General features: G+C 39.5%; 1 protein-coding gene across 4 annotated transcripts in view; it reads right to left on the bottom strand.

The window, feature by feature from the left end:
* Positions 1-19,979, bottom strand: part of MACROD2 (mono-ADP ribosylhydrolase 2) — an 850,020-nt gene that overhangs the window by 45,422 nt on the left and 784,619 nt on the right. For all 4 annotated transcript variants that reach the window (XM_063152547.1, XM_063152548.1, XM_063152546.1 and 1 more), the window contains 3 exons: positions 18,717-18,782; positions 6,320-6,382; positions 2,968-3,033 (listed from right to left, as the gene is read on the bottom strand). In XM_063152547.1, coding sequence (XP_063008617.1) covers positions 2,968-3,033; positions 6,320-6,382; positions 18,717-18,782 — 195 coding nt within the window. The remainder of the gene's footprint in view (positions 1-2,967; positions 3,034-6,319; positions 6,383-18,716; positions 18,783-19,979) is intronic.

Here is a 19,979-nt window from a genome sequence, read left to right as displayed (position 1 = left end):
CCCCTTTTTTTCTGGAGACAGATGAACACTCAAAAAATTCAGTTTGCTCATAGGCCATGTGCAAACTGGGTTTGTGTGGATTGTTTTTCCTGGACAGTATCTGTCCCATGGTAACAGAAGACATATACTTTTAGATTAATGTGAGATTTGCAGTCTCACAGGAAGTTTTCATTTTAATCAAAGCCCCTCAAGTGTAATTCCTCCACTGCCCCCAACTCTTATAATGAAAATCCCTTTCATGTTCCCATCCTCCCTCTCTTCCTTTAAAAAAATGAGAAAGAGGACTCACTCACAACAAAAATACTAGATCTTCATAGTAGCCGAGATGGATGTGCTTTGTTTTGAATATCATCACATTTTAGAGCAATAACTATATCAATGTGTTTGCTGTATTTTAATCCCAGAAATATGAGGAGGGAAAAAAAAAAGCAGCAAAACTGCTAGTCAACTCTAATTGGACTCAAAATCCTTGTTTTGGTGCAAAGTGAGCTGACATTTGAAAGACCTAAATTTTCATAGCAGGACAGAATGGTTTAAACGATGCATTTTGGGAATATGCAGCTAGACTTCTTTGGCTTAAATCTTTTACAATAATTAAGTGGAAGGACTGGGAAAACATAATTTCTTCAAATGCTTTATGTCCTGTTCATTTAGTTGAAAATGAGCTAGAGAAATGAGTATGTTCCAGAACTTGGAGGTTTCAGCCTTGTTAACTCAGTGGGCAAACAATTTGAGAGCTGGAATTTGTTTCAGGAGCATCAGGTGTTTTCAGAAATGCCAGGATTTTGTAAAAGTGCCATTTCTCAAGAAGCAGCACTTTTTTGTAAGAGTAGTATTTATTTTAAAAAAACCCTCAAAAGCTGAAATTATAGAAACATTGAAGAATCACAGAGTGGTTTGGGTTGGAAGGGATCTTGAAGGTCATTTCATTCCAATCCCCCAGCAGGGACACGTTCCACCAGACCAGGCTGCTCAACATCCCATCCAACCTGGCCTTGAGCACTTCCAGGGATGGGGCAGCCACAGCTTCTCTGTGCAACCTCCACCAATGCCTCACCACCCTCACAGTAAAAATCTGCAAAGCTGAAAATCTACCAATGGAAATAAGGATTAAAACCATGGCCTGGTCCATGGTGGCCTTGCTGTTCAAAATTCTTGTTCCCATTAAAAAAAAACTACCAAGCAAATATGAAAACATGGTCTTAGCTTTTCTTTCTTTTCTTTTTATTTTTTTTTTAAACTTGTACAGTTTTACAAACAAAATCTATGGAGGAGAGTATGTGTCACTCCTTTTTCCTTACCAGATGCTTCCCATCTTTCTTATGAGGAGAGGTAGGACATCAAAGAGATAATGCACTTTGGATCTCTCAGGGCACTATCTCTTCTGTCAGCCTCTCAAGAGAAGAGGGGAAAACATTATATATTTCTTAATATATTATATGAAAAGTGAGACTTATCACCCAAAGATGATTTCTTCTCTAAGAAGAGACTTCTAATGCAACAATGTAAAAACCTGGAGGGCTTACACACTGAGAAGCATATCAGAAGACAGTAATCTTCTTAGTTAGGAACAAACACTCAGAACAACAACAATTTGTTGGGATCACTAGCTGACTGCAGATGGAAAAGGGAAATCCAAACCCAAAGCCTCACTGTGACCCTCACATTGTGAAACACAGAAAATGGGGATTCTTCCAGATACAGAATACATAAACAGGCCAAATGTCATCAAAACAAGAAAAATTAATGACAGGCTATCACCAACCAGGCTGGGATTGAATCCATCACTATTTCTGCCTTCCACTAGCCTTGCCACGACTTCAATTTGTGATGTATCAAAAGCAAAAGCCAGTGCTCCAGCAAAGGTTTGTGGTTCTTTTTTTCTTTGCAGCATCAATCAATCTGTTAAAAGAGCACTTAAATCAACCTGCACAAGGCTTTGAACTCATAATCAGGTAAGTATGTAGGCTGTCCAGCATGTGGCTTTGAACAAAAGGGCAGGATCTCACACCCTGTCACACTTATCTAGAAAAATGAGAAGAGAGTCAAGCAGTGATGCTGAATTAAACATTAAATCTTTTAAAATAAATAAGTTAATGGATGTTAATAATTATGTTATCTCAGTAAAATGCATGAAAATTTTATGTTAGTCTTTCTTGAAGGCCATACTGATGGATTGTATTTATTATAGATAGCATAACTCCTGTTTTGGATTACCAGTAGCAAACATTTTGTATAGCACCCAGACTTCTTCCTGATGTACCCCCACAAAAATGCTAAAAAATGTAGTCCAGCACAAGCAACTAATAGCATGATTATTACAGAAATAGCAAAAACAATACAGCTGTGCACTGGTTCCAATCTGCTGGTAAACCAACAACTCCACAGGAAAAATCTCAGTTTGAAACATTTAAATTAGATAATCTCTCTTGTTTCCTAAACACCCTGTCATTTGGTCCTGTGACACTTTTAAATATTTATTACAAACTAAATTATCTGAGTGCCCAGCACAGTCTGCACAAGATAAACATAACTTTCTGCCTCTCAATTATGACTTCATCTCCTCCTGTCTCCTCCTGATGTGTTTGTAGCTATTGTGTTTTTCTTTTCCCGCATCAGGAGAGCACTAAGCAGGGAGCTGATATTGCTGAGATAGATGTGCATGCTGAACTATATGCCTGTGAATCACCCCAGTGAGCCCAATCCTTTATTTTGGATGTGTCATGTATGGTATTTTAGTATTAACTCTGTAACAAGAGGACTTACAAATTTGTGGCATCTCTCCTACCAGCACAGTTGGTACCAAGTACTTCATTACAAAGATTTTTGAAAATGAAAATCCAAGCATTTCCCTATTTCTGTATTGTTTAACTGTGATTTTGGCTATTTCCAGACAAAGGAAAAAAACAGTTTCATTAAATGTCCTCTTGGGATGGGATATTTCAAAACACAATTTCCAATCTTTACCTTTATTCTCACTCAGCTCAATATCTTCTGATGATAGGCTGGCTACAGCTGAAAGTTTTGTTTCACCTGTAAGAGCAAAGGAAATGAAAGGGAATTTCATTAAATAGAAAACTGATGAACCACTTTACTGAAAAAAAAGTGTTAGGCCTTATTGAGACAAGATATTGTAGCTGAATTTCATTTACTGGGCTTCCATCCATTCCCTGGCTATTACTGGTCAGATCATCTTCCCTAAGCAAGATGTAATCCAACATTCCAATGCAGCCAGGTTAAATCTGTATTTCAATTTCTCATAATACAGAGAGAGGAACAGCTATTGGTTTCATGGGTATGCTGGTATCCTATTTGCTCTGAGATTCATTTTTTTCATTTAATCCATATATTTTGAGAAAAAACAATAAAGTCATTCTTAAATAGAATCATGTCCATGAATACCAGTGGAATCCAAATTACTAGATGCAAATGCTTTCCTGAAAATAGAAGCTTTCATGAATCAGGCCTGAAATTAGAAAGTCCCTAAAAATCTGCAGCTTGGAGTTTTTTAATAGTAGAGTATGCAGGTAAAACTATTGTAGTTAATAGATACAACTGGTACCTGAACTTAAATCAATAGTGGAAGTGAAAACGTTTTATTTTCTTGCTAATTTTTATAGTTCTAAAAATCCATATAAGCGTTCATTTTATTTTCTGGACTTTAATTTCTTTCAAAAGAATGTTGATGATTCTGGTACTTTTAACTAGATCTAGTACTTTTAACTAGATTGAAAGAAGAGCTCAGAACCACCTGCCATGTTGTTTTTCCATGTGTTAAGCTCATGATGACAGACTGGAGGCCAGACTTTTAAAAAACCCCAAACAGTTTAAAATTTTCAGTCTTTTCAGACTATTACTGTTTTCTCCACTACAACAGTTTTCTTTATAATATATACTTTTCTTTATATTATCACAATATTTTTCATTATATTAAGAATATGAAAATCTGTATGTAATGGACCAGGTAAGAATAGAGCATCACATTTTTGTCCTATATTTTCTTTCACAATATTGAAGTATATGATTTGTAATATTCAGAAGTTTATGCCTTTGGTTTAGATAATACAAATAAAACTTCAACATTTGGTGGGATTGCTCCTAACAGTGGTCACTCATGGTGTTTAGAAATCTTCTAAGCATACAACTGTGTGCCTTGGGAAATCAGCTCATTTTCTACTGCCAAGAAGGGGTGCAAAAGCAGCAACCCCAAAGTTCCTGGTGCTGCTTTGTCTCTGCAGTGCACAGAGCAGAAAACAGCAGAGACTCACTGAGTGGATGTAACAATCTGGGCTAATTGTGGCCCTCTCTGTTCCTGCCATTCTTTAAACCAGGAGGGAAAATTGTTAAACCAAATAAATTTTTTTCCTGCAGCACCATCTGCCCATGGTCAAGGAGGTGACTACTGGGCTATGAGTGGCCATGACATTATCTTCAGGCATGTACCTAAATCCCATCCCTAAAGTGTGACATTTTCTGGAGCTGGGACCTCAAATGTCCAGATCTTTTATCTGACACTCTTCATGAGAATAATGAAACATGAGTACCAATACAAGATAGCAAAAGATGGTATATCAGGGCTCTGATAAACCAGCTCTGACAGCTCATGTTGCAACAAGTCATAACAAGCAGTTTTGAAAAAATGACAATACATTTAAAACACCTACAGCAAAGTAGTAGTTTCAAGAGGCAAATATTCCTTAATTCTCTTGGGGGGAAAAAAAGAGTATTTTATTCAATCAAACTGAAATACTCACCCCATCAGAGTGACTATCACTGACAAGCACAGAGGGCTGTATTGGGTGTCTGCAGATGCTATAATCAGGTTTAACAGGAACCTCAGCAACTGGAGCCAGGAGCTCCAGGCAGTGTTAGCTCTTAGGTGAGCTAGCAGTCAAGCAGTACTTGGTAAAGTTAAAAGCTCAAAATTGCTTGAAAAAAGACATGCCACAGTCTAGTCAGAGATTCAAAGGAGAAACTCAATTCACACAGAATAACTCATTCTTCTCCCTGGTCCCCTGGGCCTGTTTAAAATACAGCTAGCATGAAAGTGGAAAAATCAGGGAAGGAGATGTGGTTGCCCTCCAGCACTTACAAAACACCATCATACCCTTATCTTGGGGGAGGATAAAGTTTGCTGAGGTCCATGGGAATCTATTTTATTCTGTAATGCTGTTTGCTTCTGGCTTCACCTTGCACTGCCTGCCCTGCATTAGGAGGCAGAAAAGGTGACAAAAAGGACGTGGAACACAGAGGGACTTCAAGCAGGGACAACATCAGATGTGAGCACTCAGCTGCAGAACAGGAAGGCAGGGAGAAAAGCTGCCCTTTTACCTACACAGTGGCCAATGCACAGGATGGGAAGAATTCCCTCATTCAATGGACTTCTCCTTACCACAGCACAGGAAGCAAATCAGGTAAGTCAGGAATCCAGGCCTTCTAAATGTATCTGCTGTGTTTGCTGACTGGCTGCCTTCAGCTCAAGGAATTCCAAAGAAAACCCTTTTACTCCCTCTGGTTTAAATATGTTTAAGGAACATTCCGCATTTCACAATGAAAAAAAATCCTAATCACAGGTAAAAACAGTGTGCTACATGTAATACTACACTTAAGAAATAAGGGAATAGACAGACATTTTGATTGCCACTTCAGGTGTTTTGGTAACCAATTCATTCTAGCTGTCTCTTGCAAGGAACAGAGCTGTACAAACCATAAACAATCAGACAACAGAACAGAAAAAAAAAAAAAAAAACAGAAAAAAAATCTCTTGTGAGCATGGAGGGACATACATTCCAACACACTGAACTCACTATAATTTATAAGCGTGTCACCTGCAAAACCCACCACTTGTGAACTCTGACATTCACCCACAGCATGTGCAATATTTTTCTCTAGGAATTTAAATCTTTATGACCATTATGACTTCTGCAGACAATTTTTTAAAACTTGAAAATACCCTTCAAAAATATTCAGGAGTTTTCACCAGAAGGAGCCTGCTGTTTGCTTCCTCCTTCCCCAAATTTCTTTCTTTCATTCCTATTCTATGCAGAAGGGAAAAAAAATATTCCTTGTGAGAGGATTAGCAAGATTAGCCACCTTAAAGGGAGAATGTAGAGCTGGTAAACTGGAGAGGGGTCTGCATTCCTGCACTGCAACACATTCATTCATAAGGAATGAAGATTCAGTCTCTAATGGGAGAATTGCTCAAGACCTGAGCTAATCTGGTGAAAATGTACAAACATTCCCCTTCAAAAGCACTAAGATTATTGTCCACCAAAGTGGATAAAACCTGAGACAGGCCTTTAAGGAGCTGGGCACAAACCTGATTCTTGGCTCTGGGTCTTATTTTCATCCGTGTTTTGCTTATCCACTGTGCCATTGCCACCTATTGAGAAAAACACATAAAAATTATTTATGAGATATCTTTTTATTGGTACCTGGAGCATTGCAATATTAATTGTAACCAATTTAGCACAAACTGCTAATTTACAGCAAAGCCCTGTGATAAAAAAGGAGAGATGTAAAGGTAAGCTGAAAAAACCTTCCAACAGGACCAGTTCCATTTAAACCAGTCATGATTTTTATCTCAAGATGAGGATTATAGATTTTTATCTCAATAGGCTCACTGCAAATAACAACACTAAAGACAGGGACATTTCCTTAAACACAGTCCACAATAATTGAAATTGCTGCTTGAAGTTCTATGTATTTTATAATGAGGTTTTTTCCTAAGGTTATTTTCCTCCTGTAACATGTCAACAGAATTCTTGGGCTGTGTTTCTGACCTGCAGAACTTACTTCCATGCCTATAGAAGGTAAGAATCAATTGAATTTTAAAGCAAAAGCCACAATGCCACTTAACAAAAAGTATAAAAATGCATCACAAATGGCTGTAATGAAGAGAACACATCAAACCAAAGTAAGATTGCTAGGACTGAATGAATTTTGCCCTTTTCACATTCACATTCATTCCCAATTTTCTTCACTACTTCACATTCATTACCCACTTTCTACCCTCCAGCTCCCTTTTGGAAGGCAGGCATCAAACAGCAAATAACCACTGAGAATGGGTAATACCCTGAAACATATCTACGGGTCTCTTAAACTTTGCTTGCCCTGATTAGAAATATAGCAGGATTTCTTTGTTTTCAGGGATGGAAAAGGGTCTTTTACCTTCATAACAACATGACAGGCTGCAGAGCTGCATGCAGGATTGGATGCCATGGCCACACTCCCTGCTCTGCAGCAGCACAACAACAGCTGAGCACCAGCCTTAATGAGGTATTTGAAAAGCTGACTGCTGAGCATATACATTGTGAGAAGGGAAATTCATTCCCAGGCCTGGAAATGTCCTGATAATGATACACAAATATTTTTTTTCTGTGATCTTTGCTGGCTGCTGGGTTTTCTGATTACAGCTTCTCTAAAACAACACAGCTGAAGCTCCTTGTGTCAGCCACCTTGCTTTTACTTAACACGTGGAACCTGGTGATGGGAATAGCAGTGGTCCAAAAGTGATTGGGTGGATGGAAGGAGAACAGAGAGAGCACATATTTTCCACAGGCAGATGTACATCTGGTGGCACACTGCACCCAGCTGATGTTTAAAGGCTGAGGTAGGATGCTTTCCCTCTTTCCAGCAGGCAATTCTTCCTGGCATCCAGCAGATGGGACTAGTGGAGAATTATTTCCAAGGCTGGCCCTGCACAGACCTGCTCTCAGGAGGAGAGGAGATGGAGCAGGACCTTGACACCCCTCACCTGGGAGAAGAGAGGTGGGCAGGGTGCAGCTGATGGCCATCAGTGGGGACTTGGGCTCCCTGCCCTCCTGGGAACTCCTTGTATGAATTCCAACCTTAATGGATGCCTTGCCATAGTGATTTCTTAGCACACTAGTGAGCTCTAACCTGTAAAAAATTGTGTTATGTGGATGTCCAAAATGGACTGACAGAAGGGTTTTTCTTTCCCTGACTTGGAATCAAAAGGTGGTGTTTTCAAAGTCACTGTTCTGCCTGTCCACACACAATAGGAGGACCACATGGAAAAAAAAAAAAAACCAAGTTAGCTTAACTTTTATCTTAACTTTTATCTCCCCACCCCTTTTCTCTGAAAACACAGGCTTGGTGCCATCAAGCTATGCAGCAAGCAATACATAAATGAAGACAATTCTGTAACACAGCAGTGCAGCAGCACTGGAGAAATCTTTACCAATAGGTCAGAGCAAAAGAGATTATTGCATCACTGTAAAATGAGCAGTGCCAAAGCTTCAAGGATTCAATTATGGTCAAGTGTGACATTTTTCACTCTATGCAGAAAGAACCTCACAACCAGAAAAAGCAGGTCAGGCATAAATGTAACTACTGATACATAACTGAAATTAATTCTAGACATTACCTTACTGCATTCACAATTTAAAACTCCATTTCCAGATCATACTTGTTTCTACATCCATTATTATGACTATAAGCACAACTTATTTGACTAAAACCAGATATTTCAGGGGTTCATTCATATTTATTGACAAGGAACTATATCTCTTGCTTAAGTCACTCAGAGAAAACTTAAACTACGAGAGAAAGTTTAAATGATCATCTGGTTTGGTAGATTATCAAGTAAACCACAATTTCACAATTCTAAATGTATTATTTCACTGGACATTCACTGTTTAGAATTGGTCTCATAGAACCTAAATTACAATTTTCTCAACATGTTTTCACTTTATTTCGTTCCTTTAGAAAGAAAAATGTAAAAGACTTCAAGCAGAAACTTCACCTCTTGCACTCTGACCCAATCCAATAGACTGACTGGACCATGACATTAAAATTCAGCTTCATCAGTGCACTGACAGTAAGGGTTGTGCCTGGCAAGTGACTTTGGCAGAAATAGAGAAATGGAAATGCTAAAAATTAAGACTGGACAAGTGATGCTCAAATAAATGACTTGCAGAAGGAATGGTTAAGCTCTGCTTGGCCTGGAGTATCTATTTATCTTGTGAGAGGGGATGGAAGCAGAGCATGAATACGCTGACAAGAAAGCAAACTATGGAGTGGGGAAGTAACTAATCCCAAAGTCTTTGGCAAACAGGTTTTTCCACTTTTAAAAAGCCCTTCTAATGAGTCTCTCACTGAGTGTCTTTGACTGATGAAGAGTCTTTCTGCAGTTACTGCTCTTCACTGGAACGGGGTGCACAGCAAATGGAAAGGCTTTAAGGAGCACGTCCTCAAGGCAAAGAGCTGGAAATACATTTTACAATTTTTCCATCATATTTTTATTCACCCCTGGCTCTCCTTTTCTCCAGGCAGAAAAGCCAGAGCCAGTACACTTTCCTTGAGTCTTCCCCACGACATTATTTATATTAAAAATGTCTTTTCCACTGGATGGCTTCTACAGTATCTGCCATCCTTCTTTTCCCACTACTGCAGCAATCAGTGATTGCATTTCCTTTAGGTGAAAGCTGTCCTCACAATATTTGCTTTTCTATTACGCTGGTAATTGAACAGCAATCTGTCACTCACTCCAAAGGAGATACAAAAAGTGGCAAATGACACGTCGTGTCATTTTAGGCCAGAAAATGTAAATGATTTTGAGCCACAGCACAAGACAAATGGGAACATCTGTTTCTTTTCCCCCTGGCATGACAGTCAGTTCTAAAAAATAGAAGTTTGAGGATTACAGTAGTACTGTACAAACAAAATAAGCACATCAGACACTAAAATACCTTCTCCTGCACATATATTCTGCTTTCTCTTGCCAAGTTGACTACTGTCTGATAGGTTCTTGCTATCTTCTCTTGGCATTTTCTTTGAGGTCATCAAAAAAATCCATTCCCTTTGCCCCTCCCCAAATGTTATATTTGGTAGAAAAGAGGCTAAACAAGGATCAATCAGCATGCTCAGCAAGCTGGCAGAGCAAGTGGCACTTCTAACTGCAGCAGAAAAGAGGATTCTCCAGGAGTGCCTGCCCACTTGCTGCTATGAGAGGCATTCAGCATGCCCAGTGAGGTGCCAGCTGCTGTGGCAGCCCCCACATGAAGCAGATAACATGATAAATAATAAGCCAGCATCAGACAGGAGAGGGCTGGGAGAAGATCCTGATGAAAGAAAGGTCAGGGAACAAACCCTTGGAGCAGGTTTCAGCATTCTTCACATTTTCTCTGTAAGAGCCTGGAAACATGTGGCTTCTCACATCTTCCACTGTTCTTGTGACAAAACATGGCAAGACAAAAATATTAATAGCCTGCTGGCCTCTTGGCTCTTCCCATTTCAGAGCTGAGCAAGTGCTGTGTCTGCTCACACACCTACTCCTCTCCAGCAGCACCTTCCTTCACAAGCAGCTGGTGACACACAGAGAGACGAGGCTAAACTCAGTGCCCCAAAAACTGCTGCAAAAAGACATTTTCCACAAGAAAACAGAATTGCACATACTGTAATTTTTTTTTTTTTTTTTTTTTTTTTGTTTCAAGAGAGAAATTCTGCATAACCAGTACAAACCAGTCCATTTCTACCCCTCCAACACAGAATCACAAAATATCCTGATCTGGAAAGGATCCAAAAGAATCATCTAGTCCAACTCATAAACACAGATGCTATTAATAATAAAATTGGTTTTGCTACAGAGAAAGCTTCATTTATATCATCAATAGGGTGTCAGTGTTCAGAATAAGGTTTCTCCAAACCCCCTCTTCCTTCCTGGGGTAGTAAATAAAAGTGACAAAGGGCCAATACTCGAGGCTTTCATCTTAATTTGTGCAAATGCCACATCCTGGGACACCAGTTTGGATCCTGTTACATCTCTGAATGGCTCTGCCTTGCAAGTTCAGGAGCATCCTCTGCTTTTCTGCATGGCCAGTGACTTTGGCATCCCTCCACTGGTCTGACCTGTGCTTCTTTCTTGTGAAACAAATACAAGTACAACCAAGATCTGTCAGACAAAGGGGTGCCAGTTTTGAACTGTCTTTTTTACAGCACAGAAATACTGCCATGGTAATCATACTGATGACATTAAGGTCCTTATTATATAGCAGAGAAACTAATTAATGAGAAAATGAAAAATATAGGCCTTGATCTGCATTCCACACTCAAGTAGATATGCTGGCTTCACTGAAACCCATGAAATGTGAGAAGAAAGCACATGTACATCCACATAGGCACTTGAGATCATACAGCCTGCAACCATTTTCAAACTATTCCAGTGGTAAAATAATATCAGGCATAAACCAAGAAGCACATACACACAAAGGCCATTATTGCAGAACTACAAACACATTAAAGTGAATCATTAATGTGGTGGCCCGAGGTTGCTGAACATTTTCAGTTCTCATTTTAATTTCTTTTAATTAAATTATGATTTAGGTCAGTTTTAATCATTACTTGTATATAACCCCTTTGGGGTAAATTTTAAGAAGGGTTAGTAACGAGTTATCTGCAGTAATTGTTTAATGGAGTTATGAGACTCTTCCCTCTGTGCTGCTTCAACAAATTACCATGCTGCAGATGCAGCCCTGAACAGGCTGCTGTGGGTGCACCCAGCCCAGTGAAGCTGTCAGTCCAATAAATTATAGTGTTTCACTTCCATGCAGCATTTTGTCCAGGAGAGTGGGAAGAGAATGAGAAAACTGTAGCTTGAGTGGCTTATCTCAGAGGCTAAAAATAAAACTATTGTATTTAATGTATTTAACATCCTGAGAAGCACAAGAAGTGGTGAAGTCACTGTGTCTGACTCTCCATGGACTCAGATTGTGCAATGGAGGTGCTGGGCAAGGGACACGGAGCATTTCATTGCCAGAGATGCTGAGCATTGCTATTCCTGTGATGGCTCAAAACAAATGGAGGGAGACATCTCCTGGAAGCTTGAGCTGACCAACACAACCAGAATATGATGGATATCACACCCTGGATGTCACAGGCAGTCTGTGCAGAGGACAAGGATAATATTGCCATTTTGATGCAAAAAAAAACCCCACACACTCTGCTCACTTGTCTTCTCACTGGGTCTAACTCTCCATTGACTCAGATTGTGCAATACACAGTCTGTGTATTGCAGTATTACAAAGTGCTGCACAGTATTACCACTGTGCTTGTAGTGTATAAAAGGGGACAGACATTTCTCCTGTGGGTTGATGCAGAGTTCAGAGCACTATAAAGAAGCCCTGACTCCTGGCCCTACAATTAGTCCTATCCCAGAGAAGCAAAATGACCCCATGAGGGCAAGTGCAAAAGAAACCCTCAAATTTTCTCATGACTATATAAATTTACACTTTGTTCATACTTTTACAGTGGCCCTGACATCTGGGTAACTACATACTACAAGGGACAGCCACATGGCTTCTTTTTCCAAGCCATAGTCAAAATAAAGCTTGAGATCTATTTTGATTTTTCACAAATAGAAGAAACAGGCAGAGAAGCCAAAGAGAAGACTACACTCATAAGAAACCCTCAAAAATTGCAAACAAAACCATGGACTACTTAGCATCAGCATTTTGGATTGAAGGGACCAGCCCCATTTCCTGCACTAGACCTGAACAATCATGATGGTTTAATGTAATTTACATCGTGCTTAAAAATGAGCAATGAAGTCCTTGACAGATGAGCCCCCTGCATGTGCCTAGGGCTGTGTCACTGGGTAGAATTCTGCTCTGACAACACTGCATTTGTCACTGCAGTAACTTGGTGTTTTGCACCTTAGCTCATCTCAGAAGGAGGATTATCTACTCCAAAGCATTCAGGGCAAAACCAGGAATTGCAAGTGCCTTTCTGGTGTTGTTACACAGACGTGCATTCAGTTGCTAAAAGAAACCCAAATGGGTAAATGGCCAACACCACAGGACTGCACATCACCTGTGGAGGCCAAAATGAGCTGTGTTTTCTGAGTTTTGCACAGCCACTGCATGGCAATTTAGTGGAAAAGCAGAAGCCACTTCACCGATGAAAAGAATCTTCTAAGAAATGTTTGCTCAGAGAGAAAATACAACTGAATATACAGATAACATCCTCTTTTACCCCTGGCTAAGTGCAAGGTGATCACCTAATATTCTGAAAGCTGTAATCAGTCAGGACAGATGGTGGACTTCAAAACAGAAGTGAAAAGAGAGGCTATCAACCACAGAGGATGGAGGTTAATAGCCACTCTTTAAATATAACCCATCTGCATTAAGGTGAAACGTCTCACAGATATGTTTGATACACATCCTTCCCAGGGAATTTCTTCTGTAGTACATAATCTTCATTTAACATTTTTTAAAGGATTAGGTTTGCTGGCAAAAAGGAGATAGTCAATTCTAAGCTATCTTAATAAAAAGCAACACTTTTAAGGCTGAATAAATTACTGTGTTTTTTGAAGTATAATTATGTGTCTCAGTGTTCATTTTTAGTAGATTATGATTGGAGCAGAAATTTACTGAAGAAAATTACTGCCCCATGGGATGCAAAGTATGACTGCAAGCGCAATTTATCAAGGGATAAAAGAACCCCTCGCTAGAAACTGCGGAACAAAAAGTCAAATCTAGATAATATTAATTAATACCTTAAAGAGACAGACAAGCAGGCCTGCACAGTGTTAGAAGATCCTTAGAAGAGATGCTTAGAACATCTCAGTGTTCTAAGAGCAAGAAAGAGCATCTGTGTGCACCCCCCAGCTCCAGGGAGGACTGAGCCCACCTTGGGGGGGAGAAGCACAAGCCAAGTGCCATGGACTGTGCTGGGGGCATACACCAGGTTTCTATCCATGAAGCTAGAGTATCACAGACATCTTTCATGAAAAATCCTTTCCTTAGGATTTTTCCTCCTGAGAAGCTGAGAGGCCTCAGGAACAAAATGCAAACATTGATTATCTGCTGCTGTGGAATGCAACAGGTGCATCTGTGATTGTCCATGTTGTTGTTTCTAATTAATGGCAAATCACAGCCCAGCTGGCTCGGACAGAGAGCTGAGCCACAAACCTTTGTTATAATTCCTTCTTTCCTATTCTATTCTTAGCTGGCCTTCTGATGAAATCCTTTCTTCTATTCTTTAGGTATAGTTTTAATATAATATATATCATAAGATAATCAATCAAGCCTTCAGAAACATGGAGTCAGATCCTTGTCTCTTCCCTCATCCTAAGACCCCTGTGAACACGGTCACACTAGAGAGCAAGCAAGCAGCACAGTGGCAAAATTCATGGCAAATAATGGAGAAGCAGGAAGGGGAAGCCTTATGTGAATCTCACAATTAGAAGATTAAGCCATAAACAGAGATTTATTTCCTGGTCCCAAGACTATGCGCTTCTTGCCATTTCACAAAAGCTTTTTTGGGAGAAGAGATGAGGATCCAGGGTATCTCCCTCTCAGTGAGAATCCTACTGAATGGCCATGACCTGCTGGACCAATGAGCTGTTGAGATTAAGATGCAGTTTTATTTTGCCTCATTTCTGCTGCGTACTTCAGTCACCAGACTGACATCTCTGATGGACAGAGCATCTACCAGCTGGTGAGCCTGGATTTCTGACACAACATTCAGAAATGTGATGTTACCTTTGAAAGCCAAGAGGCCAAATTGTGGTGACCCCATGAGGCAAAGGAACCAACACTATCAACTCTGCTAAAGGTGATTTGTGTTCATTTTGAACTTTGTGGTTTGGCTTATTCATCAACCTGTTCTCCTCCCCACCAAGTGAATGGAAAGCAGACAAAGTCCATTCTGGACAAATAACTCCAACAGACCTGCTCCTTCCACAAGTGATCCTGGGAGAACAACAGCCTATCAATCTATCAGGAGCAATCTGGTCATCTGGGGAGCAGCTTGTGAGAGGAGCTGGAGCAAGACAACTTCCAGAGCTCCACTTCTGTCTTCACATCCCTTGAAGGAGGGAAAGAAAATGGCTTTTGCTGCATGGATTGATTATTTTTCTGCTGGAGGAAGAGAAAAAGCAGGCATTTGTGCTGCTCTTACTAGATGTGTTACTCATCTTTGATACATTATTGGTCTCACACAGACCATGGAGGGAATGGATGGGGAAGCTCTTTGGCAGGCTCTGCTTTATATCTGAGAAATCCTGCAAAGCAGGAAAGGACAAACAGTTTTGCTTCTCCCCATTGCACACACTGTGCTGCTCACTACAGATGGGGGGGACACATGGGGAGGTAGGTAAGAGACACAAGGAACATTTAAGATTTTTGTTTAGTTAGGCTTTTGTATAAATGGTTTGCCTTTGCTTGGTGACACTAAGTAGGATGAGAACGGTGACTGTGGTATTTGTGCCAGCTCATGGCTGCTGTGTTTTGACAAGTACTGCCATTTTGTCTATGTAACCACTTTAAGATTGTGTTATGAAGCTGCTGAAGTAAGACATGCATATGTTTTGTTTAGTACCAAACATATTTTGTTCACCTGACACTTTACAACCACTCAATCCATGAATGCACCTGACTGAGGGAAAGGCAAAATTATCCCTGGCTGCTTTTACTCTCCCAGGATGCAGGAAAGCAGCAGGAAAAAAAAAATAACAGAAAAGAAGAAAATTATTTGGCATGTTTGCACATGTCAAACCTGAAATACTGCAGGGAACCTGTGAATAAAAGAGGTTTCCTAGTCTATCCATTTTCACAGACAATACCTCTGCAGTGAAAATCTATGGAATACAACCACTGACATAAGAATCTGCTGTGCAGTTCACACTTACTTTTCTCTACCAACAGGGCAGAATCAGAGAACAATACATTTAATAGCATAATAACAGATACCATTAATACTTTAGTGGTTTGGTATAAGCTTGCTTTCATTAGCATGTCAAGTGTTTATTTTCGCTTACTGCCAAACAAGCTCCTTACACAAAGCCACTTACTCACCTCTCCTTGATTGCAAAGAGGGTGACAACAAAGGAACTTACTTTCCCCAATATTCTGTGGAGGTTTTAACATGCCCTGAAATGATATTGCTCCATTACCTCTAGCCAACCAACCAGCCTGGTGAGCTGGAGAAAAATATCACAGCAGAAATATTGCTGAACTCAGTGGAATGGGTTCCAGAGACTGCCACAGGGGCAGACAGAAGGCTGCTAGCATCACAAGTTGTACTCCCATCTTCAGTCTAAAATGACACTCACAGCCAAGCAGTGGAAAATGCATTGGGTTGTTCCCACGTCTCAGTGTATATTTGTTAAATATTTTATAGCTGGTCATGTTACCAAAGGGAAAATAAAAACCTATGGTAAATTTGGACTTGCTTTTAATGATAAAAGATAGTGGTTGGGCTTTTGGGATTTTAATTTGTTTTGTGGGGATTTCTTTTTTATATTTGTTTACTTTTTCTTGTGTGATTCCTTTCCGTTCCCTTTTTCCTTTCCTTTCCCTTTCCTTTCCTTCCCTCTGTGTTTTTGTTTTTTTTTTTTTTTTTTTTTTTTTTGAACTTGGGGTACTTAAAGTGAATTATCTCCAAGTTTAAACACACCAAACCACAAAGCACTTCAGCTTTACCCTAAGGGAAATTCAACCAAGCCGACCTCAGGCAGCATTTGCCTTTGTTGGGTTTTATTCATGACTGTTTATATGCATTAGCTACTCAGTTTTTCTTTTAAAAAGAACAAAAAGCTAGCTTGCTGGAAGTGAAGACAAACCCCTACATAAATAAAACTATTCAGACATGTAGTCGTGGTTCATGTCACATCTTCAGAACTTTCATAATCTTCAAGGCTCCCCATTAAAAGTTCTTTTAATTCGTCAAAACCAACAGCTAATAATTAGACCAGGAGAAAGTAAATCCTCTTCTCAGACAAATGTGTGCAAATCCCATTTACTGCAATGGAAATGGCTCACAGGTGTGTTACATTACACTCCAGCCACTTGGCAACTTGACAGGAATTCAGTGTCTGGATCTCAATTTCTTGTCTCCTCTTCCAGAGGCACAGGTAATGCCAAAGAAATCTGATCCAGGTTTCTCCACAGGCCCCTCAGCAAACACTTTAATCACCTATTCTTGTCTCCATCACAACAACTCTCAGGGCTAAATCTGAACTTTCAATCCCAAACATTGCAGGTTTGCTTCCTGCCCAGCACATGGGGGCTCTGCCACCACCTGTATTAAATCCAGCAGCAGTGATTCTGTTTTAGAGACTTCAATTCTACATCAGCAAAATGTACTGCATGGCAGCAAATCCAAGGAATTCAGGCATTTTACAGCTCAGGAGTAATGCAATAGTTCTATTGCCATACTGTTTACTTTGCCCTTCCTACACATTTATTTGTGCTTCACAAAGTGAACAGTAGGTCACTGGGAAAAATGGACAGGCACAGAGAAATAGGAAACTCTATCTAGGGAGCCACAGAAAGAGTGAAACAACATCAGTTAGTTTTTAAATGGAAGGAAAACCTTGCAGTTTGACAATACTTCCTCTCTTCCTTTCATTTTGTTTTGTTTTTTTTTTTCAAGATACTGATACAATGAAAAGTTTTAGCCAGACTCCATGCAAGAATACGTCATAAAACAACTCTTGCTCTGCCGGTTTAGGAACACTGAAGTGTCACCACGATCCCAACCGTGGGTCAGCCTGAATAGAAATGGACATGTGGTTTGTCATCGCTGAATTCTCTAACTGAAACATAAAATTGGTATTTTAATTTGAACTGGGTTCAGTGCAGCATGAAAGGAAAGACACTCAGGTGTGATGAAATTTCTTGGGTCCCTCCAATAGCTGTGCCTTCCAGGTGATGACAGCTGTTGCTTTAATGACTTGCCCGTAACAAGCAGTCACAACATTAGTGACAGCATGTTCCTAGCAGTTCCTTAAAATGACAGATGTTAACACTTTTCTGCTCTTTGTGACTCACACCATGCCCTAGACAGAGTCCTTTAGGAGCTGAATGCACAGCACTAAGTCCAAATGCTGAAGATTGTGGAGCCACTGAGATGCAAAATTAGATAGGTCATTTGAGGAATATCAGGTCAAAAAGAATCCGTGATAAGGAAGTGTCATGGATTAAAGATTAAGGTTTATCCTTTTATCTATTTCACAGAAGAGGAATTTCTTCAGGATTGGGGTGTTTTGCTCTTCCACATATTTGAAAGCAGTGAAAATAAGCCTTTGATGTTAACATCTTATAAGCAACTCTTCCAACGAGATAGAGATTAGGAAAATACACTCTGATCCAGTTTTAGAGCAACACAGACACGTTTATGTCCATACACAGGGACAAGCTTCCCTGAGCAGACCCAAGTGGAGGAAAATATCCTCAGAGGAATAACACTATAAGCATGATGTTAATCACCTGTGACTCCTAACTGCAGAAGGACGTACTACACAAACACTGTAAAAAGAAAAACAGCAAAAATCTCTTGCAGAAAAGGACAGTGAGGATTATATCGCTCTGTGTTTCACAGCAGGCACCTGGCCAACTTAAGCAACCAGACCATGGCCCAAGCCCCTCACAACATGGATTACACTTGGGATTTTTAATTACATGAAGTCAGAACTGGTTAGAGATAAAACAGCAGCAATTTATTAAGATGTATCAGCAATAATTGGTAGCCCATCACATAAAAATAGGGTCTGTAATTGTGAATCTACCTTAGGATGAAATATACTTCAGAAGATTCATAATCCCTTTATTTAGGCCAAAAAGAACTCTCCAAGTGTGTGCAAAGAGCATTCTTAACTGAAAGTTTTCCAGTTCTTTCCCAAGAATTCAAAGCAAACTTTTCCTCATAATGTGAATTGATTAACAGCCCTCAGAAGCTGTTAGAGCACTTACCTTCAGCATCATCCTGCATGTCCTCAGGCTGCTCTTTGCTCTTTGTGGGAGATGGAGGCTGGCCTTCTATAAACATAAAAAAAATATAAATTACATACATTATTTGGAAATTGTTTCATTGTATCAGATATTACCATGTGTGATTCCACAATTGTGTGTTTTATCTTAGCACTCCATTCAGTACTCAATGCTTATCTTTCTGCGGCTTAAATTAATTATTGCATCATCTCTTATGAAAATTATAATATGGATGTGGATTTCAAGCTGGACTGGACTTTCTCTGACTTTCACAGGACAGAAATGAACAAAGCTCATACTGAAATGACATACTGCATCACAAGCACTACAGAAACAACAATCATAACCCCCAACCAAATAATGTTCTAATTTGTAGTTGTAAACATAATATTTATTATACTGCATTATGGAACTGTGGATAAATAATCTGAACTAAATAATCTTTTTTCTCAGCTCAATTCTCCATTCACTGTTTTAACACAACAACAAGTGAATATAGACCGAAATTAATAATTAAATGAAAGGTAGGGAAATAAATTTCACAGATTTCACAAATTCACAATTTCACAAGTTTAAAAAATTTCCTTAACTTCACAGATAGTGCAGTTAAGGAAATGAAAGCTTCACAAGATAGAAAAGTTTGGGTTGAAAAAATCCATTCCAGCCTTTCAGACAAGCTGGAGGAAAGGGAGTAAAAGAAATAATTGAGGCCAATTAAATGTGAGATCTCCCTTACTTATATGGACTGCAGCACAGAGTGTTTAATATCAGCTGGTTAAATTTTAAATATTATGAACTTCTTGCACAATATTTTCAAAATATCCTGTCAACATAAATGATGGCATTACTGTTTGTTTGCTATGACACACCTCAGGGCACAAACTGGTAGCAGAGAAAGCCTCTTAATAAAAAGGGAGGCCAAGCTGGAAATTAGGCATAAGAGGTATTCATAAATTAAGACATTTAATGCAAGCAGGTTCCCTAATTAAAACATTCTTTAAACATTGTTGCTTAACCACGAAAGCAGTGACTGACAGACAATTAAAACTCAATTCATTGAGCCTACTGAATGCATTCAACCGTGACGGGAAAATGACTTTCTGTCATTTGACTTTCTGTCAACCCTCCTGATTCCTTGTGGCTAACTGAGGGCTTGGTTGCAGGAGAAGCCTAAAGAAAACATACTTTTGTGTGTGCTGGAAATAAACCTTGGCCACTCCTAACCAGGAAATTTAGGAAGATATA

This window comes from Melospiza melodia, chromosome 3 (genome assembly GCF_035770615.1).
Source record: "Melospiza melodia melodia isolate bMelMel2 chromosome 3, bMelMel2.pri, whole genome shotgun sequence".
NCBI classification, from domain to species: domain Eukaryota; kingdom Metazoa; phylum Chordata; class Aves; order Passeriformes; family Passerellidae; genus Melospiza; species Melospiza melodia.
The sequence above is the reverse complement of the archived record's forward strand: the minus strand, read 5'-3'. Positions and strand labels throughout refer to the sequence as shown.